This window comes from Parasteatoda tepidariorum, chromosome 6 (assembly GCF_982258835.1).
Source record: "Parasteatoda tepidariorum strain Cologne lab strain chromosome 6, Ptep-v5.0, whole genome shotgun sequence".
In the NCBI taxonomy this organism is placed as follows: Eukaryota; Metazoa; Arthropoda; class Arachnida; order Araneae; family Theridiidae; genus Parasteatoda; species Parasteatoda tepidariorum.
In genome coordinates, this window is record NC_141760.1 from 88271804 (window position 1) to 88295980 (window position 24177).

General features: G+C 26.7%; 1 protein-coding gene across 1 annotated transcript in view; it reads right to left on the reverse strand.

Annotated features, from left to right (window-relative positions):
• Positions 1-22434, reverse strand: part of LOC107443023 (sodium/hydrogen exchanger 9B2) — a 28845-nt gene extending 6411 nt beyond the window's left edge. The window contains exons 1-10 of the mRNA XM_087166157.1: positions 22240-22434; positions 19375-19478; positions 15010-15240; positions 11667-11754; positions 9826-10008; positions 8064-8239; positions 6143-6255; positions 5054-5212; positions 1853-1958; positions 1162-1298 (exon numbers count right to left, since the gene is read on the reverse strand). Coding sequence (XP_087022283.1) covers positions 1162-1298; positions 1853-1958; positions 5054-5212; positions 6143-6255; positions 8064-8239; positions 9826-10008; positions 11667-11754; positions 15010-15240; positions 19375-19450 — 1269 coding nt within the window. The 5' untranslated portion in view covers positions 19451-19478; positions 22240-22434. The remainder of the gene's footprint in view (positions 1-1161; positions 1299-1852; positions 1959-5053; positions 5213-6142; positions 6256-8063; positions 8240-9825; positions 10009-11666; positions 11755-15009; positions 15241-19374; positions 19479-22239) is intronic.
• Between the last annotated feature and the right edge of the window lie 1743 nt (positions 22435-24177).

Below are 24177 nucleotides of genomic sequence, written 5' to 3' on the forward strand. Positions count from 1 at the left end.
TACAAATAATTCTGAAGTTTAAAATATTTAAAATAATGAAGAAAAAAAATATTTATTTTAATCACAGAACTTTTAAGCAAACACATTTATTTTAGTCATTATTATATAAAAAAATGAGACAGCAAAAATATAATATTAAAATGCAAAAAAGAAATACCATACATTGTGGAGCTTAGGTCGACTTTTCAAACAACCTAAACTTTAAGAGAATTGGGAGGTAAACTTGTACACCGGTAATAAAGATGAACAAAAGTTAATTATGATTTATTGATGCATTGAGGTAGATAGGAATTACTTTGTATCAATGCAACACTTTTGAAAACTATTTTTAATATGTTATACACAATTAATAAGCATTTTCTTTCATCTTATATTCTTTACATACAATGTTTTTGTTTTAGAGCTAATGCTTTAAATTAAATTCTGAAAAAAAAAATTTAAAAGTTAAGATAATTTATCCATGAGTGCTTCAGAAAAAAATGAAAACTTTTCAAGTATACTGAAAAGCTACATATTTAAAGATTCATGAACATCAACTGCGTCGGAATCAATTATGTTTGTAGTGTGGTCATATGGATCCTTCCCTGTAATGGATATCCTAGACACAACAACAGTACAAATTTTATGAAAGCAAGCACTGAAGCTCATTGTTCACAGACGCTCACTTTTTGCATAATTTATATGTTTTTGAATACCTGTGTAATTGAAGCATTAATCACAATTTTTCATTTCGGTGTGATTTGAAGTGATCATTACTTGATCACTTCAAAGTAATTATAAAAAATAACAATGTTTTCATTAAAATGTATTATTTTATTCTTAACAGAAAATATTTTCTGAATTGTTAAGGAAGAGGGACATTTTAATTTTAAAAAAATCAGAAAAGAGATATTAATTGGAGAAATTTAGTCTACTGATTTTCCTCAAAATTGATTTCAGGAGTCCCCAGGAATAAAGAGTGGCACTCTTTATGATGTCTACAGGAGTAATAATCAACATCTACACATGTCATACTAAAAATTTGTTGCCTTGTTATCAAAAAATGGGGGATGAGTTGCATATCAGGATATATGGCAGATAAAATAAAAAATTTATATCAAGAAAATCTCTCAAGAGGTTCAAATAAGCTATTAAATAATATAAACATATTTTGAAATTTACCTGAACTGTTGCTTTTGGTAACCAAGCAAATGCAATGAAAATTTTTTCCTTAATATTGAACCCTCCCCCAAATGTAACAAAAGCTGCTGTCATTATACGGAATACTAAACCAATAAAAAGAGTCAGCATGGCAGCTCCTGGAAAATACAATTGATTTCAATAAATTATACAATTAAATGAAAAAATAAAGAAAATATATCTATTTCTAAAGCAAAAATAAATAAATAAATAATAGCTGACAGCTAATCAGGAACTAGAATATGAGTTTTATCTAATTTCAAATTAATTGCTTAGTCATTCTTTAGAAATATAGCATTAACAAAAAAAAAAAAAAAGAGGGTACCAATAGAGGCATATTTAGCTAGTTTATTTGTAAGTTAATTTATCTTTATCTTTTTAACTATTTCTATAATTTATTTCAAACACTTCAATTTATGAATTAAAATATAAATTATTAATGGGAAAAAAACAGAGAAAGAGATAGATAGATAGAAACTCTGGTTTAATTTGTGTTCCATACGACTCAATTTTTTAAACTAGCAACCAACAGAAAAATCTAAAAATTCAAGGTGAATTGAAAATAATATTCATTTAATGATAAAGTGAAATATAAAATAAAAATAGGAATTCATGATAGAAAAAATAATTTTTCAGAAATCACAAAAAGATTATAAAACTATAGATACATTACCAAGATTAGACTGTAAATCTCCAACAGAAACTTCAGCACCAATAAGGCTAAACAAAAAAGGTTGAAGCAAGCTCCAGAGCAAAGAAATCAATTTTTCTATATAATTCTACAGATAAATTATGAACTATAATTAATATCAGGAGCTGATTAAAGAAATATAAAACATTTTAACAAAAATAATATATCAATTTTATATTAATAATAATGAATGATAATTACAGATTATTTGCTAAATTATAAAATTAAATTCGCACTTGACGAAGTTGAAAATTTATTTTGATTTAAGTAAGAAATTATAAGAATTTATTTTATCCAGCTAAATTTTTACCTTAATTATTGTATAATTGAAAAATATCATTTGTTAAATTACGCAACACCTTCAGAAAAGTAATAGGAATTAAAATATTTAATAACAGTTAAAATATTTAATAACAGTTCTTAATGCAAACAAGCGAAATTACAAAGTAAAGTAGAATTACAATTCAGAGTATGTCTTAAAAATGTATGTTTTAGCTTACAGCGTAAAAAGGAGCTACAACTTTTATGATTTTTGTTGGAAAAGAAATTATATATTAATTCTGTATTTCTTATTTTTGAAATCAATAGTAACACACAATAATTTAAACTTAATTTTTTTATTTCACAGAGTTTTTATAATTATAATTTATTTCATCTTGCTCAATTTTTACCTTAATATTTAACTGATAAATATCATTTGTTAAATTAGTTAACATCTTTAGGAAAATTATTAGGAATTAAATCATTTAATACAAGTGCTTATTGTGTTTAAGCAAAATTACATAAAATTACAATATAAAGTAGAATTATAATATCTTTTTATCAGTGTGCATCTTAAAAAATATATTTTAGTCAAAAAAAAAAAAAAAAAAAACTTACAGATTAAGAATTACAAATTCAATGATTTTTGTTGGAAAAGAAATTTTACATTAATTCTCTATTTTTTATTTTTGAAATCAACAGTAAAACAAAATATTTCAAACGTAATTTTTTTTTTTTTTTAACAAAATATTTCAAACATAATTTTCTTTTACTTCTAATGGAATTTTTATCTAATTAAAAATCTAAAATGAAGTACAGTAGGGAACCGATTATCCGGAACGATCGGGACCATCACTATTCCGGATAACTGATTTTTCCGGTTTACTGAATCGCTACAAAAAGCCGTTTTTTTATTGTTAAACCAAACTAAAAAAAAATTTTTTTTAGGAAATAATCCTGAAAAGAAGAAAAAACGATGAAGTAATACACTAATGATTATTTCCAAAATGATGGTAAGGTGAACATCTTTCAAAAAAGAAAGAAAAATCCTAAAATCTTATAAGGAAAAAAAAATTTTGTTTAAAAAATGGCGGGAAAATTTATCGAATTTCGTTCCGGTTTTCTGATTTCCGGATAACGGGTTCTGTACTGTATTATTAAAATATAAAGCTTACTTTCTTCCAAAATTAATAATTCAAATAAATGTGATTTTAATAATGTAAAGTAAATAAAGCAAATAAGGAAATCAAAATCTCTTTAATTATTGTTTAACTTATGAAAATGAAGCTCAGAAAAATATCATCACAACACAAAATCAAAAAATGTTATTTAATATACTTGAATGACATGACAAAATAAAGAAAATATAAAACTAGAAAATTGAAAAGAAAAAAAAAATTCTTCATCAATGCTATAAATTTTTTTTAGACTTAACTTGTTTTTATATAATCTCTTACTTCTTTTCAAAACAGGTAAAAATCTATTAACTTGAAAAATTAATGCAATTTAATATCCAAAAATAAGTATGAAACATGGCTGATTCAAAAAGTTTAATTTGACAAGAGTTTACAAACAAACTCTTAAAAACAACACTACTTCCAAGAATTACATGCAATAAAAAATAATATTTGAAACAAAACAAACATTAAATAAAATAATATTCTTTAATAATATAATTGAGTGTTTTAACAGGACAGGTGAAAAAAAATTTTTTTTTGGTGAATAGAAATGAGCGAAAACAGAGAATGGTTATGGGAACATTTTTGCTTAGATATTAGCTCTTAATATATAATAACTGGAAAACAGAAGTCGTGACTGATAACAGAAGCCATTATCCTGCTAAAGATTAAATTTTTACCTCATAATTAAATAATAGATAGTATGGTTTTATTTCACAATCTTATACAAAATCATGACATAAAGTGATAAAAAGTTTGAGAATCCCTGACTACATATAAGTTCTGGAGAAATGAAGGGATTGGACCAATACAATGATAAGCCACACTTTTTGTAAGGTAACATTTCTATAACAAACTGTTTTTAAAATCTATTTCTTGATGAACCAAAATAGTTTTTTGCAGAAAACAAAAATATGAATAATTGTAAAAATATGAATCATATTTTGCAAAAATATGAATAATTGTGTAATCAGTATTAGTTTAACCACTGAAAAAAATAAGCTACAGGTTACAGAATATGCTAAAATTCAAATGAATGCCCTAGGAAGAGAATTTTCGGTACTTTACGGTAAGTCGGGCGCAAGCGGAAAGTCACCAAATAATTTAGACCCGTGCTGAAATAAAATAAAAATTCAAAACGATACTTTTTATTATATATATATTACATTGATTACATGTACCCCTCCCCCAGCACCCTTCATTTTTCCTTCAAGCACTTGCGATAGAGAGAGTGCCCCCCTGCATTCAAACTCCTTTTGCGCTCGTTGAGCAACTGCTAATGCTCAGTTTTAAGCCCATTATAAGGCTCGCTTCACTAGGCCATTTTATTTTCAAAATACCGCATTCTGGGAGCCAATTAAAGGGTCTGATGGTCGGCGGCAAGGCTTGCGTAACAAATTGCGTTAAATCACTAGGGATTCTGTTTTGTATATTGATTAACATTTTCGGTTTAGTCTTCAATGACGGCCGTTTTGTTTGGTTACTTCTGGAAATAGTGATAAAATGTCTCCAAAGTAAAAAGAGTTGGTGGCACTTGCACCCAACTAGCCAAAAAATACCAAACTTTCGAATGCATTAATTATTATGAAAAGAATATTAACTAACTGAGCAAAATTAAATCCTAAATTAACACATAAGAAAACTGATAAAAAGCATCATAATTTTGAATACTAAATGCTTAAAAACGTCGAGCCTAAAATGAATTTTTTTAAATACAAACAAAATGTGCAAATTTTAAACTTACAAAATGTTCTGGATCCTTCTTCCAATTTAAAGCTGCAACAAATGCTAATACTAAACAACCCATTGGACCAGCTCCTGCAATACCCAATTCTTTACTGAAAAACATGACAGTAGAACCTCCTAAGCACAGAAGCAAAATATGGTAGTACATCACCTGAAACTAAATGCAAAAACTTTGCAACAAACAAATTTTTTTTCTTAAAATCTCATGTTAAACAAATATAAAAAATACGAAAGCATGTTGCTGGCTTATAATGTAATAAAAATTAGTCATACATTTCCTCACGGATTCAACAGTTAAATTTAAAAAAAAAATTATCTATTTAATAGCCATTTTTATACAAAAAAAAGTAAAGTTTAGCAAAGAATTGAGAAATCAAGTTTGTGATGTTTAAAAAAAAAAGGAAAAACAATAAATAAATAAAATAAAGAAAAAAAGAGAAAAAGATAATAACAAAAATGCAAGAAAATAAAATAAAAGAAGTAACATAGTGGTAATGCTGCTAATTGAACATAATAATTATAGAAAATAAAAGTAAATTCGAAATAAATCACAGTAAAAAATAGTATGACAACAAAATAATAGGCCACTCATCATTACTTAACATAGGACACTAAAAAAGGTCTTCTCTGCATATTTCATGTGTTGCATTAACTAAATAAGATTGATGTAAAATATGAAGAAAGAACATGGAACAAAAATAAATAAATAAAAACTTGAAAATAAAAATTTAATAAATAAATAGAAACAAAGATAAAATACTTAAAGCAAAAGCACAAACTTACATGCTGTTGGATGGTAAGTGACCATATTAAGAAAGTAATAGTAAACTTAGATATAAAAAAACTTAGATTAGAATATAGAAGAACATAATTATTTTATATGTAGTACAATGCAATCTAGAAAAGTATTAATTTTTTTAATCAGCATAAAATAAATTACGAACTTTCAATACAAGAAATTTGAACAAAATTTCATACAAGAAATTTATACATTATCCAAAACAGTAATATCAATGAAAAATATGTATATAATAATTACATTTGTGATTACAGTTCATAAATTTTTTTTTTAAAGATGCATACATACTGGAGAACTTTCAAGGCTGGGCAAGCACCACAGTAATCTACCATATCCTAATCCAAATATAAGTCCACCAATTGGTTCAAATAAACCTTTTAAAACTGAAGAGACCAGATTATCTGTAAATATAACTTTAATCAATAACTAAATTACAAAAATGATAATAGATATAAATTAGATTTAAAAAAAACTTTTAAAACAAAATGAAAGCTATTATAAACATATGTAACCTTTAACAAAATAATGTAAGTCCACTAACTTAAAAAGTAATTAAAGATTAAAATATGTCAATAAATTTTATATATCAAGTTAAAATTACTATTAAAAACAATGGGATATTGATATTAAGAATGTTATCTTTCAGAAACCAAGGAATGGACAATGGTTTAAGCAGCTATTTCATACTTTAAACTTTGGGTTGGTAATGATAAAAAAAAAGTAGATCAACACAGTTCAATAAAATGCATTGTTTAATATCTACTATTAAAGGCCAAGCGAATATTGTACATCACTTTAGTGTAACTAATTTTATGTTTTTCACTGTCTTACTTTTACATAAAAAATTTTACATAGAAAAATGATTACAAAAAATTGTAAACAAAATGTCAATAAATTTGGTTAAAAATAATCTACCAACAAAGGGATATTGATATTAAGAATGTTATCTCTAAGAAACCAACAATGGTTTAAGCAGTTATTTCATACTTTAAACTTTGGATTTTAATATCTACTATTAAAAGTCAAACAAATATTATACATCACTTTAGTGTAACTAATTTTACGATTTTCACTGTCTTACATCTTCATAAAAATCTTTACATAGGAAAATGATAAAAAAAAACTGTTATTTGATCAGCAACCAATTTCTAAAGCTTAAAATTAAGTTAAAATACTTATTTCACTAATGCTAAAGATATAACTGCATGTGATTATGCTTTACACAAAAAACTAATGCATTCAAAATATTTTTAAGTATAGATTGATCAAATGACAATGACTTTGATCAAATGACACAAAGAGAGGCAAAATATCTAGCCACAAATAGAGTGAGATGGAAAGCTGTGATAGAAGCTCTATGCTCTGATTCAGAGTGAAGAGGAATATGTATGTATAGATCAAATGCTGAAATTTTTAATGGCTGATTTTTGTGTCGCCATTTCTGATACTACTTATCACATCAAATAACATCTCTCAAAAAGAAAGAAAACATTGTTTGCATCATTGAATGTTGAGTGGAAATTGTATATTTTGAGGTATTATTCATATTTTTTTATTGAATCAGTTTCAATTTTACTACTAGTTAAATTTTTATGAGAATGTAATAAATCTGCAATCACTTATTGGCACAAAATTTTTTTTCTTCCTTATAAACATTTAGTTATGAGCTGGGCTATAACAACAAATTAAAGAATACAGAACAGCATTTTTCTTTTCTAAATAGCTTGACACTAAAAAAAAAAAAAAAAAAGAGCTGTAACTTTAACACAAATAAATATAATGAAAATCTAAGCACATTTCTTTGCATTTCAAATTATGTATTTCAATTAAGATTGAAATGGATAAAATGTTTAAAAGTACATTGAGGTTTATAATTAAAATTGCAATATATGTAATAAAAAAAATTAGAAAACTTTATTCTGAAATATTTTAGGAAATTAAAGAGATTTAGAGGAGGTTGACATTGTCTAAATTAATATGATTCATTGGATAGTAAAATATGCAAGGAGAATAGATAACTGAAAATTGAATTTTAGTCCCATTGTAACACAATTATAATACATGTACAAAAAGCATGCTTTTTTATTGTATAGAAAATTCAGTTGAATTTTTGAATAAAATATAAGCTAAATATCTCTTCTAATCTTTGTCTATTCATAAATTTAACAAAAGCTAATAATTTCATAAAATAATTGCTACAAAATCTTACCATGCGTAAGAGCTATAGTAAGCATCACAGTGAATCCTGTTATAGCCAATATATCATCTATAGAAGCAGCAGCAATGACCAGTGTAGGTATTCCTTTCTTAGTACCACGCATTTTACTTTGAAGATTCAATAAACCAGGAACAATGACAGCTGGCGATACAGCAGATATAACAAATCTAAAGAATAAATACAATTAATCATATAATAATGCTCACATATATGTAAATACCAAAAACTGTGATAAGTTTCAGTTAGTCTGAAAAGTAGGGGAGAATGATGAGCCTCGGACTAAAATGTTTCTTGAACCAGTGTCAATATTTGTCTATCTGATGCAGTGGATTCCAACATTTTTTGACCTATGCCCCCCTTTCTTATGGCTATAAGACAACTCCCCTCCCTTCCTTCTAAAACTGAAAACATAAAGAAGCATTTATTAAGATTTCAGACATATCTTATGTGTTTTATTAAAAAAGAATTATATCAGGTTGAATAAAAATAAATGTTCATACACATGATCTAAAACTAACTATATACATAGTAGTAAAATAAAATGCAAAATATAATTTACGTAACAAAGCGCAAACTTAAAATGTTAACATCTAGTATCAGATAAAACAGTTCAACTGGACTGTACTCAGAGAAAAACCAGTAAATCGATTTTTAAAAAAAAGCAATTCATAAATTGGATGTTTATATAAAAAATAATTCAGAAATTTATGAAAGGAACAAAAAGCAATATAATGTTTGTTAAATTGTGCTTAGAAAAGATTTAAAGAGTATTAAAAAAAAATTTTTTTTATTAATTTTTCAGTACTTTTATTTTTGTTTCATTGTCTTCAATGTACTTTTTTCTGACTTTCTATTTTAATATTTTTTTTATTTTTTTCTTAAGAATTCGCCATTTTTGCGATTTTGTTAATGCTTCATAAGTAGTAAATAGGGCAGTGACGTCATTCCCACCTTGAGACACATAAAGTAGCTTTAACAGAGAATTACCTTCTCGTTGGAGCCCTAACTCTAGTACATAATGCTTCTACATTTCGTGAAATTAATACCTGTAACAACAAGTATCATCATCTGTATTGTGAAACATTTCAAGTTTTGCAGGCCTGAGCTGAAAAAAATTATTTTTTTTAGTTTACAGTTACTGAATAATTTTTTGAAATCAATATGATTGGAAAATAAAACCTTATAGCACTTACATTTGAAATCAAAACTAAGATGGATAAATAGCAAAATGTCATTCTCTATAAGATAAAATGCTAATTTTCTTAAAAGGAAAATAAGCTTCCTTTTGATAGGGCTAAAAAAATCAAATAAGTGTGTGCTTGTAGTATTTTGAATCTGAGTTTGAATCTCAAAATAGCCCAGCTCAAGTTACATGCAACAGGTGCATCTGAAGGTGAGATAGCCCATAATTCCCAACAATTTAAAACATACTGGTTTTTGAATGATTTAAATTCATTGTCATTGGTAAAAGAACAAATATATAAATGATATTGAACATTAAATAAAATGAACAAGGTGCTTCTTTCTCTCTATTTTAACTTTTTGTTACGTTACTGTATCAGCATGAAAATTTATATGCATATTTCTCAGATGGCTTATATTTGAAAAATGTATTCAATAAAAACATATTGATATTACAAAACCTTGCAAGCAGTCATAATTCTTAAAATTAAAAAAAATAATTCACAACCAACAATTCAAGCTTTCAAGTAACTATAAAAGAAATAACCACAGCATAAATTTAAATACATACCCAAGCATTATAGACCAAGACCATGGTAATTGTAATAAAAAATGTGAAGCAACACCAATAGTTATTGCTTCAACGATACAGGGAGTGAAAGACAGTTGAAAAACTACTCTGCTTAATTTTTTTAATTTATCTGCATCAAGTCCTAAGCCAGCTTTGAGTAAGATTACAACCAAAGCTGATCCCCTAGAATAAAATGCATATGAAATGTATAGGTATAACTATTACTTGTAAATATAAATAGGTTATTATCATTGAGCCTCATTGCTAGAAAAATGATGGATTGAATAAGAACAACCTAGTAATCAAATGTGTAAGACCATGTAAAAGTTGGATAGAGTGAAAGTTCATTTGTAATTAAACAATTTTTGCACGAAAAATGCAAATTTAAAAAAATAATAAATTGCTTTAAAATTAAAAAAAAAAGTTTAGATGCACAGAATCAAAAAGATTTGTTTAATTATATAGGTATGTTGACTTTTCGATTTGTAACATAGAGGTAGTTTAGTTTTGCACTACTTAATAGATATTACTATTTATTTGCCTTGTTATCTAAATTTTTTGAAAAAAAAAATCAAATAAATATAGATTTTAATAATTTTATTTAATTGGATTAAGGAGCATAAGCATCATTGTCATAAACTTTTGTATGACTTCAAACTCAGTCATACAAACTTCAGAAATGTAGCCTAACCACCAGCTAAGGCACCGATTTTCAATTTTTTGGGGTTTGCTTAATATTCCAAATTAAAATTCAAATACAATTAAACGTGTTGTACTTTTTAATAATTGAAAGATCATATAACAGTAATATTTTAATCATCATATTACAAAAATATTAAAATATTTTAATTTTAAAAATATTTCAATTATTGGAATATCTAGAACCACAACACAGTGTGTTCTTGAGGTAATTGAAAAGAACACATTTTACATTACCTTTGTTAATTTTTTGAATGCCACTAAACACCAGAAATAAAGTAATAAACTATAAATATGAGTATAAATATGTAGTTTTAAATAATAATAATAATTTAATATCTATACTAAATGATTGTAAAACTTGATATAAAATATCCATGTCTCTGAAAACTGGAATTAACTAAAAAAAATTATGTTAGTTTTTTTCTATCATTTTAAAATTAAAAGTTTGGAATATATACTTATTTTACTCTCGATTAATTTAAAAAAGCATATGAAATTTAAGTATTCTACTATCAGGACAAATTGTACAAGCAATAAAAGTACTAAGACAAGTAATGATATTCTTAGTACAAACAAAAATAAAATATATTTGCAACCCAACTGGAAAAAGAAACATTATACTGCTGGAAGAATTATACAAAAAATATATATTTCTTAGCAATTACAACTAGAAGTACAGTAGTTTTAAAAAACTAGCACTTATCATCTAAAAAAAATAAAGAACTTTTGTTAAGAATATTCATGTTTTGCATGAAATTGTACATAGATAATAAGTCTGGTTTTAAGTAGTAAAAAAAAGTTAGAAGGTGAATCAAGGAATTACACTATATAGACTCAAAACATACAGTTTCAATAACAAAAATAGCATAAAATCTATGCAAAAAATATATTTTTTAAGGATGTTTAAATTGTATGCTTCGTATATAAGGAAATCTGCAGTTCAAAAGTAAAAAGAATATAAAAAATGAAGGAGAAGAAAAGTACTACATCTGAAGAATATAGGCAACTGTCATTCATTAAGAATTATAAAAGTGATTAGATAAGTTTCTAAAAAGATAAACACTCAAGCACTTTTGTGCTTTTTGTGAGCTATTCCAATCAAAAATATATACTATTAATAAGGCAAAAATAATAAGTACCTGAATGAAGCAGCCCATCTGACCGTTATATGGTCATAAAATGTTATGAAAGATAAGTTACGGAAGAGGAAACCAACAATTAGCATTCCTATTAAAAAAAGCAATAATATATAAACAGCAATTAATAACAATTTAGTTTAGAAATAAAATAATAAAGTTTGTTTGATTTAAAATGAGGAATATGCATTCGAATATATCCCATTAAAATCTGGTTATATTAGTTATATCAACCTGTAAAAAAAATTTTAAATCCACTTAATTTGATAAAACTTTAAATTTAAGAGTTAAAAACAACTAAAAATTGTAAAATTCGTAAACCAAGCTATGTGACTGAAAGCAAGGCTTGGTTTAATGTGATTCCCTCTACACAAAACATTGCTCAGCTTTTGCTCATCTTATGTTATTTCCAATAAGCCATTTCAAATAAACATGCTGCTAAGCCATTTCAAATAAACATTCATTAAACTTGCTGTTAGTTTACAAACAATTAATTCTTAAAAAAAAAAAAAAAAAAAAAAAAAAAAAAACTTTTATTCAATCTAAGCAATCAAAGACAGGGATGGCGAACCAATAGCACGCGACACAATATTTTGAGCCTGCCACCCATCACAAAGTTCACTATGAAGCATCTTAACAATTAAATAAAAATTCACAATTAACAAACAAAAAAATAAAAAAATTTGAACCAAATAATTAACAATTAATGCCAAAAAACAATTAATAAGCATAAAAAACAAGCTAACAATAAATAACTAGCAAAAAATTAACAGCAATGCTGGAACTAACATCTTATAACCTAATAAAAGTTATTTGTCATCGAATCTGCAACAACAGAAATCACACTGATGTTACTTTAAGTTGAGTTACGCATATAACTGAGACATTGTAAAATGTATTATTTCTCATAGTAAATAAAGAGTTTTGAGTTGATAGTATTTAGTATCATTATTTTCCCAATAATCCCGAAGTTAAAATTATTTGACCGCACATCTATGGCCTCATTAAACAATTTTCTAGAAAAAATGGAACGTTGGCACCTAAAGGTTCGCCACCCCTGATCTAAGAGAATGACAGTGGAACAAAGATTCATAAAGGATCAGTAGGATATTCTGCCTACATTAGACAGCATATTGATGTTTTCTTTTCTAAGAAAACATTTTGATTTTATGCGAGTAGAAATGAAATGTGTAAAAGCAAAAAGCTCAGTTATGAATTTTATATAGCAAATTTATTTTTAAGTCATTATTTTATTTATTATTATAAAAAATACAAGTAAATATATAATAAACATAAAAAATAACTACATCAAATTTTAAAATTTTTAAGTTGCATTTGGAAAAATCCAAAAAAAAGAAGATTTTTAAAATGCCTTTTCAAAAGTGCTTTAATTGTTCATACACCAAATACAAAATTTTGATGATTAAAACTTAACACAGGAAAAAAAAATTAAAACTACGAAAATCAATGAAAATTCTCACGTTAAAATACTTTAATAAATTTTTAAATTCATGATTTCTTTAAAAAAAAAACATTTGATTTAATTCAATGATCTTTCTTAAATAAACTAGTTTCTGAAAGCTCAAGACCAAGCACTAAAGCAATTTTGTTAACTGAAACTTTTTAACAAAGTAATAAATTTTAAAACTATGAAAATCAATAAAAACGTAATTAGTAATGTTTTCTATTTTTGCTTTCATCTCTCTTCATTGCTGCACATCTTATTTTTGAATACGTTCAACTTTAGGCACAACAAAAAACGTTTTCTCAGGAGTTTTGATCAAAGAACTTGAGCAATAGAGCACTATACAATATTTATAACTATAATGCTGAAGCTTTTCAGAATCTCCCATCATCTGTTTTTTTTTATATAAAATAAATCTGTATAAAAAAAACTATCAAGAGAAATGGAAACATTAATGATAATAGACTCTTAATAGAATGTTTCATGAAGAGTGACATCATCAATGATCAGCTGCTTTTACTGATAGTGAGATCATAGCAATTTAAAAGGAGTTTTAAATATAATTAACTTAGTTGAATTGAAGATTAATTGAAATTTTTCAACATAGTTTTTCATGCTTTTTTCTTTTAAAAATGATTTTGAAAATCATGCATATTGTTTATTAATTGATTAATGATTTTTGACAAATTGCCTAATCAGGGATAAGTAAAAAAAATATTGAAAATGAAATGATTTTAATTTTTAGACATACCCCAGGATTCATGGGTATCAAATAGCCAAGGCACTTTGTAAATTATGTTTTCCAAGTATGCAAACATTAAATAATAAGTAAAATTATTAAAAATAAATAGATCTATTACTTAAAATTGCATTATACAATTTTTATATTGCGTCTATTGTTTTATTTTATTTATTAATCATAATTTATTATTTAACCAGTTAAAAGTTTATTTTGTTAAACAAAAATTGTAACAAAAATATCTAAAATGATTGCCAGGCCAATCGATTTCATGTAATTGGCCTTTATAATAGATAATTGTAAAGGAAAAATAAACACCAACAAAATCATATTTTAAAGTAGTAAAAAACTAATTGGTGTTTATAAGATATTTAGAACCATAAATAATAAATTCAAACACAATCAAATAAAAAAAGCAACTGTGTTTAACAGAGATACATCTGTTGACCATATTATCAGTGCGTTTTTGCATTGCATTCCTTATCATACTAACTACTTTAATATACAGTTCAGGGTTTCAAATCTGTAAAAAAAATTCCCTGTGTTTTCCCTGTAGATATTACACGCAATATATTAAGAAGAAACAACAATTACTGTGCTCTTGTGTGGGCCATATTGGTCTAACTATATTTGTTAGTTTTAATTGCTGGAAAAAAGCACGACATACTTAAATAATGCTATAGTAAATGAAATAGTTAAGTATAGCTGAAACATCTTCCTTAAATATTCCATAGATTACGCTTGGAGTGGTCCCCATTTTTTAAAAAACAAAATTCCCTGTATTTTCCCAGTTTGTAAAGAAAAAATCAAAATTCCCTGCATTTCCCCTGTTATTTTAGGTAATTTTTAAATTCCCTGTATTTTCCAGGTTTTCCCTGTGGAGTGGCAACCCTGTAGTTTGAAGCAGCTCTTTTTTATTTTTTAAGTTGTAAATGCACAACAGTTGTATGTTGATTAGTTGCTAAATATTTTACTCAACTAAGAATTCCAATCATTTACAAAGTACTTTTTCAATTTAGCATGAATAATAAATAAATGTTTTTTCTTTCTTCTAAAAGTTGGCACTGAACTACATTTTTCAGCTATCAGAACATCAAAAATAACAAAATAACTTTTTAACATATATAAAGTAAATTACTTACCAACTAAAGGAGGCAGCCTAACAATCTTAACAATCAAGCCACCTATATGAGCTAATAATGCCAGAAGAAATAATGCGAAAATTCCACTAACTGGAAAGATATCTTTTCCTATCATGCCGTAAATAGTTCCAAACAGTAATAAAATTACTAGTCCTTGAGTAAAATATAAAACAACTTTAGAAGAAGATGGAAACCATTGTTTAAACTTCCTTGGTATGCACTGAAATACACCTGAAATAAAATTAAGTTTTTAGAATAACTAATTTACATTTCATTAAAATAAAGTTAAAAAAAAAAATTATTTGTCAAATAAATCTTCAAAAATAAATAAGTTTAAATTATGATGAATTAACATGAACTTCACTTTATAATTTCACTTTGAATTCATTTCAAGAAAATTAACATTCCATTTATAAACATAAAACAAGAGTAAAATTGTTTATTATTCTCAAATTATAGACATCAAATTTTAACCTAGGCATATATTTTAGAGATTTGGTTATAAAATAGATCATGAATTTTTCAAATTTTAACAGGAATGATGAAAAGCACTATAAATCTAGTCATTTAAAAATGGGTTTCTGTTTCTGAATATGGAGAAAATGGGTAATGATTTCTGAAAAAAAAAATTGAGCTCCACGATTGTTTAAAGCATCAGAAATATTAAGCGATTGGAGAAGTTTGTATGGGTTTTATCACTTTTAAGTACATCTTTCTTATAAAATAAAAAAGGTGGAAATCAGTTTGTTATATATAACAGCTCCAACATATATAGTGAAAAAACTGTTATTCTATTAAACAACATATCAATGTTATTATAAAACAAGAATTTTTGTGCCAAAAGCTCAGTGCAATAACAAAGCATTTATCACCAAAAGTACTTCAGGTATTAAAAGGAATAAAAAATTTGTATAAGTAAAAGTATCGTGATAATAATAGCATACGACAAAAAATCCTTAACATGTTGAGTTCCACTACCATTAATGATATTAAACATTCTGTTTAGTCATCAACAATTGAGAAAGTAAAATATGATACAAATTTAATTTACAGTGCACTGCTGTATTAATTTCTTGGGTAATTATGTAGTTTAAAACTTCTTTTTCTGGTTATTTAAAACTAGGTGTACAGTCAAAATAAATTAACTCAAAATGAAATATTTTTATATTGAAATAAAAAATAACAAATTGTCCATTTTGAGCTTTCTATTTATTTTATTTGTTGATTGACTCACATTTTTAAGAACTATGATCAATAATTCAATAAATATTTTTTAATTGAAAATATTGAATAAAAATTTAACTCATTATATCAGTAACAAAACTCTCCAGAAAAACTGGTCTGTTCATATTTTGCCTTGGCCGAGGTACAACAGAGATTTGCTTGCTCTTTAAAATTTTAAAGGCCCCTATTAAATCAACTGAACAAACAATTTAAAATTTTTTTTTTAAATTACAATGTTTTTCTAAAATGAGAAAACAACTTTAGACAGTGCCTACGTATATAGTTAACTATATTTAGTCAAAATCATTGGGGCTATTTTCACTGCATCGGGAGCAGTCAATGTGATTATATTGCACCAAAAGGATTCTCAATCTCAACATAAGATCTGCAAAGCATCTTTAAATATCTTTTATGGATAACAATACTGTAATTCTTCAAGATTTGATATGTTAGTAATTCAATAAAGGATAAAATACAACAATCAATAAGGATATTTAACTAGAACCAGTGGAAACCAGTTTATTATATAAAACAGCTCCCACATACATAGTAAAAAATTGCTGTTCTATTAAACATAACAATGTTATTATACAACAAGAATTTTTGTGTCAAAAGCTCAGTGCAGTAACATAGTATTTATCACCAAACACAAGATATATAACAAGAGAAAAATAAATGATGTTCTCAACAACTGACTTCACAATAAGTTATAGCAACATACAATTTTATTTCTTAAACTTGCTAGAAAAATTTAACACATCATTGAACACCATATAGGAGAAAAGACAGATTTAGTTACAGGAATAATTTCATATTTTACTGGTTATATGAAAATTATGGCATCTTTCAAACTTTAATCTTCATTCCAAACCAGCAATAGCAAATATTGATAAACTTTTACGTATTTTACACATTCTTAATAAGGTTTGCAAAAGAAAGTATAATATTTTTAAATGGAAAAGAAAGTGAAGAAAGTTATGGAGAAAAAAAATATTTTAGTAAATTTTGGAGTTTTTTGAAGTTAAAATCCAAAACGAAATATAAATTTTTTTTTTTTGTATTCTTCATTGAAATTCTATGATTTTTTGACAATAACAATGACTTTTTAAGAGAACTGTGGGGATTTAATTTTAGACTATGCCAACCTTCATCTATCAAAATGTACCTCAAAATACAATCAAGCTAACATGTCTTATATACTAGTGAATTGGTATTTAATATTTATAGTGGTAGTTACACCACATTACTCCCCTTGCAGAATTTTATCTGTCATAGAATTCGATGAACGGTTACTACTACAGTGGAGCATCGTTTATACGACGTTTTAGTGTGGTCCCAAATCATTCCTATTCATTTTAATGTAAAAATATATCGTTTATACGACGCACAGAATCGGTTATACGTCGGTTTTTAGATTTTGTTCACGTTTATTTAATTTATTATTTTTTCTTGTGTATTTTAAAAAAAGGCGGCATTTGCCAACATGAATGATACAGAAAAGGGTGCCAACAAGAATGCTTGGATGACGACCGTAATTTTTACTAGATGACTGAAAAAACTAGACAATATTATGAAGAGGCAAAAACGAAAAACTTTGCTATTCATCGACCAATGTCCAGCGCACCCATCGATACTAATTATTTTGGAAAATGTTAAAGCTCTCTTTTTTCCTGTAAATTGCGCAAGTGCGCTTCAGCCATTAGATTTGGCCGTGATTAGAAATCTAAAATTGCATCATAGAAAGCAGTAAGTTCAACTCGCTATTCAAAGCATTGTAGAGACTAATAGCAAGAAAATATAATTAAAGGTAACATACATTCAAACTGCTTACTGCAATTTTTCTTCTTTGGTTATTTGTTTGTTTTGCTTTGTCTAATTTAGAAATTTATGTAAATCAACACGTTAAACATTAAAATTAACTGAAAACAGAGTTAATTTCAGTTTTAGAAGTAAAAATCGATTATACGACGTTTTTTGGTGGTCCCTTCGGCGTCGTATAAATGATGCTCCACTGTAGTTGATTCATGCTGTTTATTAATTTATGTAATTTTTTTTTTGCTCATTATATATATAATTTTTTTCTTCAATTTTTTTTGTTTATAGCATTTTGCTCATTTTTTTTTTTATCTGTATTGCATTTTGCTCATTATTTTTTAAAGTATTTTACCCTTTTTTTTTATAGTATTCCCTTTTTTTTATAGTAATTTTTTTCTTCAATTTTTTTTTGTTTATAGCATTTCGCTCATTTTTTTTTTTATCTGTATTGCATTTTGCTCATTATTTTTTATAGTATTTTACCCTTTTTTTTATAGTATTTTGCTCATTATTTTTTTCCCCCTTCATTTTTCTTTTTTGTTTATTAACCAGGAGTCTTTATTTACTTAACCGGATTTTTTTTCCTTTCAGCAGTATATTTTTAAGCAAATCAACTGTTTAATGTGGATCATCCAGCATCACGTCCGCAGGTCACCAATGAGGGGATAAAATTATAGACTATGTCAACCTTCATCTATCAAAAGGTACTTCAAGATAGAATCAAGTTAACATGTCTTATATACTAGTGAATTGGTATTTAATATTTATAGTGGTAGTTACACCACATTACTCCCCTTGCAGAATTTTATCTGTCATAGAATTTGATGAACAGTTACTACTAGTTGATTCATGCTGTTTATTAATTTACATAATTTTTTTTTTTTTGCTCATTATATATATAATTTTTTTCTTCAATTTTTTTTTATCTGTATTGCATTTTGCTCATTATTTCCCCCCTTTTTTTTATAGTATTTTGCTCATTATTTTTTTCCCCCTTCATTTTTCTTTTTTGTTTATTAACCAGGAGTCTTTATTTACTTAACCGGATTTTTTTTCCTTTCAGCAGTATATTTTTAAGCAAATCAACTGTTTAATGTGGATCATCCAGCATCACGTCCGCAGGTCACCAATGAGGGGATAAAATTTTAGACTATGTCAACCTTCATCTATCAAAAGGTACTTCAAGATAGAATCAAGTTAACATGTCTTATATACTAGTGAATTGGTATTTAATATTTATAGTGGTAGTTACGCCACAGAACAAATAACTAGAAGAATTACTTAAAAATTTCATCAAAGAATGACAAAAATTAAGAAAAAGATCACCTGACTTAGAAATCCCTGGTTGATTTTCATTTAAATACTCAGATTCCTGGCTTTGATGATGGGGGTCAGAGCTCATCCTCTTCCAATTAAATTAATCATAACAACTATAAATGTATAAAAACAAAGTTCACATGAGCAGTGGTTATATTTTAAAGTGTGACACAATTAATCAAAATATAGAAAAAGAGTGAACAATCAAATAAAAATACAAATGACAGTTATTTTTTGAAACAATATAATACAGTAAACAATATACTAATACTGCATAGGTAATTTTTATAATTAATGAGTGAATTAATATTGAATTTCTGCCTGGAAAAATATGAATAATAAACAGGTTAAACATTGATCCCCTTGATGAAAACAATTTTTTATATGCATCAAAATTTGTGCATGTGATTATAATGCATCAAAAACAGCCACTATATGTTATTTAATGGAATAACATGGGCAAATTAATCAAACAGTTTTGTACAGACTTGACTTTTGTACAACTTTCTAAAACTAATTGAAATTGAAAAACAAGTTCTTTTTTGTTCTTGCTTAAAATAACTTTTACAGTTTGTATTACTATTAACTTTCTCTTTGAAGAATTATTACTAATTTGAAAATTAACTTAAAATATGTTTATCTACATCTTTTTTTAAATGTCAAGATGTTTAATTATTTAAAAACAAAAACATTAAGAAACTTAATAGCAGTTACAATTTTTCTATTATTACAATTTGTCAATTTTTCTATTCACTATATTTAATTGTTTAGTCTGAAAAATTAAAGAAAACTTAATAAAAATATACCAAAGTGGAAGGAAGGAATCATTCAGATTAAAATAATTTTCAATTTACAATTTTAAGCATGCCAAAAATAGTACTGTTACTCAAAATATTAGAAACCCTTTCTAAAATTTTCACAAAATTTTGACATTTCAATTTTAAAATACCTATTATTATACGTAATATTGTAATAATTACAAAAGTGTAATAACTACACTAAAGTGCACAAAAATAAATTTAATGTTATTTCAAAGGAAAAACATATAAATTTCATGGAAAACAATTGGCAGTTTCTGCCATACGAGTGTAAAGGGATGATATACTGATTTAGTTTTCCTTTTTTTTTCATATGATGCTTAGGTCTTTTCCTCTCTCATAAAATCTTAGCTCTGTGTAACATCATAAATTTGAATATAAAACATTCATTGTAATTCTCCATTTAATTCCATTATTTCACTTTTATTATTCAATGTAATATAATTCATTATTGTGTATTATATACTTATATGTATATATGTAATATAAAACATTTACATAAAAACACAAAGATAAAAATCTCAGTTAATAAAAAAGTTAGTCTGCAAAAATTTAAATTTATGTAAGACCTAATCTATAACCAAAATCTCTTAATTTCTTCTCTGCATTAAAGCAAATCTAGAATATCTAACTGAGACAAATATTAAGCAGACTTTTGGTTAAAAAAAAAATAAAAACTCACATTTGAGTTAGATTGTTCAGATAATTATGTGAGCTTTATGCAAGACACAACATACAGGGGTCTGTCCAGGCAGAATTTACTACCGTTTAGCGGTATCTTCACAAATTCAATTTTAGGAAAAACGGTAGCTTCACAAATTCAACTTTAGGAAAAACGGTAGTTTCACAAAATACTTTTTCTTAAAATTTTATTTTTGTATCCCTTAAGAAACGATAAATCTATATTTTGACCATGTTTTTGTGTCGATTTTTTAATATAATTTTTAATTTTTCACAAATTATGTCTAAATTTTCACAACATAGGTACCTCTCAGAAAAACCTAGACAGACCCCTGACATATCTATATAGTTTATATAATAACAATAATATAAGTGTAAAAGTAAGTTGACTAAGATAGTCATATTCATTAATTTGAAATATTGCAATGGTACTCATTGAAGAAATGACTTAAGATGCCATACCACAGGAGAAATTTTCTTTTGAGCTCCATAGCTAATTTAAAATATAGAAAAAAGTGAGTTAAGGCAAACCTAGAGAGAACCATGAAGTTTCAAATACTGAAAAGACATTTTTTAAGTATCAAAAAGAAAAAAAATTAAAAGATAACTTAGGATTACACAATGAAGAAGTTCTCTTCCAATAATTTGCTTGCATTTTCATATTTTGACAACTTTTGCTATACTTTGAATTAGTTATGGAGATGAAAAATAATTTGTGATGTGAAGTTTCTCATGTGACATGGTGTCCTCTTAAGATTGAACTTAGACTGTAAGGAATTGACTTAAAATGGTTATTAAAAACATTGAAAAATAAAAATATAAAACTGAAGAAAAAAAAAATCCAAAAGATGCTATTCAAAGATTTTAAGTTTCTATAAACACTGCAATATGCATAATTTAATTTTTCATAAATTCCACCGGAAGAAAAAGATTTTACACATGAGACAAGATTTCAAAATTGCTAGCTGTAAATAGACCAAATTTTTACACTGGTAAATAAATTTTTAAAAAAATAACAATAAATAAATAATAATTATAGTTCGAATCCACCTCCCCCAAAAAATGAAATGAAAAGCATAATAAAACACACGGAGTAGATAAAAAAAAAATTGGCAATAATTTATCACCCATTATATCCTATTTTTTAAATCAAAATTAATCTGATATTAAATGATAGGACAAGGAATTGCGGCGAGAATAAAGGAAGAGAAAACGAAAAAATTCCATGTGGCTCTTTAAATGATTAATATAACTATATCAAATATTCTTTATATGACACACAACATCTGTGTATCCCTTCTTCGAAATATCCATGCAACATTTTATTTATTTCACTCATCATGTTTAAATTTCTCATTTTTTCATATTGTTTTACCTAGCTAGATGTGGAATAAACTACATCAAGTTTCTTGCAAATTTACTAAAAAAACCTGCTACGATCAGTATATAAATATTCGAAATTAGAAAATTTATATTAAAAAACAAATGTGTTAAAAATAGAACATTAATAAAATCGGATTAGTGAACAAAATTTCGCTATTGAAAAATCAAAACAAATTTATGCATATGAGGCGTTTCTGGCTGCCTACCTTTGCGAATTTAAAAGCTGAAAAGTCTGGTACTGTTTCAATTGTTCATGATCGCAAGACTCAAATGCGCCATCTGGGGAAAACATTGGTTCCATGTCTTCACCCTACCCCCTTTCTCTCTTCCTCTTCTCAGTTGTATAGGAATGTGCCACGATATTACCTTTTCTTAATATATTTAATTGCCAAAGATACTTTTCGAAATTCTTACGATGATTTCTTTTAGAGCTACGTTCAATGTAGTCTTCAGTTCCGTATAGTTTCTTTACTTGAAAGTTTTAAATCCAGTTAAAAATCAAGACAGAATCAAACGTACTGCCTACCTCTATGACTTTGTACACACTAATGGTAAAAGCATGCGAAGTATTGTTCTAGATAGAGAGTTCTGCTCTAAGCCATTCGTAGCCTATTTCGATCGCCAATAGAAGGTTTGGCTCAAAGGTATATTATTCATAGCAACTGATCGAAGATTTTGGGTTCCGTTAACTCCTTTTAACATTAATCTAAAAAATTTAATTTAACTATTCTCTAGGTTGAAATCATATTTAACTATTCAAAGGGCACTTTCCAATATTCACACTTTTGACACCAGCTACATGCATCGACTATCCCAAAATGAGAACAGGTTATACCAGTGCACCGCACTAGTCGTTCCTATATTCAAATTGGTGTCAGGTTTCTAGATGGTTTGGTCAATTCGTGCGATGTCATTGCCTTTATTTGTTTACCAGTTTAATTTTACTTCTGTCGAGAGCGTCAGCATTTAACTGTATTTTTGATAGGTAGGTACTTTTATTTACGTGGCACTAGAGCTGCACAATAGGCTATTGGCGACCGTCTGAGAAACATCCCAGAGGATCCGGAGACATGCCATCGCAATTTTTGCTCCTTTGCAGAGAAGATAGCTCCCCTGCTTTGGTAAACTGACGACCTGCTCCCGAAATCAAGCGCTTTAAGTTAGAACAGTTTAACAAGGGCCGATACCGCTCACCTTCGGTCCCTACGCAGGCTGATCAAAGGGGTCACCCACTCGCTTACTGACCACAGCCAGTTATGCTTGACTTCGATGTTCTGCTGGGGACCGTGTCTTAACGATCAGTCCTTTGTGGAACACTGTTCTTTTTGAATTGGTGATCAAAATGGGGTGTAGTGTTTGCGTAGAGCGGAACTCTCTACCTATGGCAACTCTTCACATTCTTTCGCCATAGCATGCGGAAAAAGAAGTACGTTAGTTTCCATCTTGATTTTCAAATGGATTAAAAACTTTTAAGTTAGGAAACTATATGGAAATGAAAACTACATTGAACGTAGTTCCAAAAGAAGCGTCGTGGGAATCTTAAAAAATTTAAACGAAAGTACGAAAAATATTAAGAAAGGAAAATATGACAGCACATTCCTTTACAACTTAGAAGAGGCAAGGGGGAAGGGTCAAGACATGGAACCGATTTTTTCCCCAGATGGCGAATTTGAGCGTTGTGACCACGAATGGATTTTATTATAAGTAAAACTTTTTTACCATTGTTAATAAGCTTTTTTGTATTAAATATAAATATAATAATTAATATCGGTGTAGATGAATACGCAGATGAATGTGCCCTAGTGTTGACGCTGTTTATTGCAATGGATACCATAAATAAACAATAATATTTTATTTCTGATATTAGTGAAAGTTTGTGTTTGTTTTCAAGACTATGACTTGATCCAAATTTCGGTTCGTGTGTTACTTA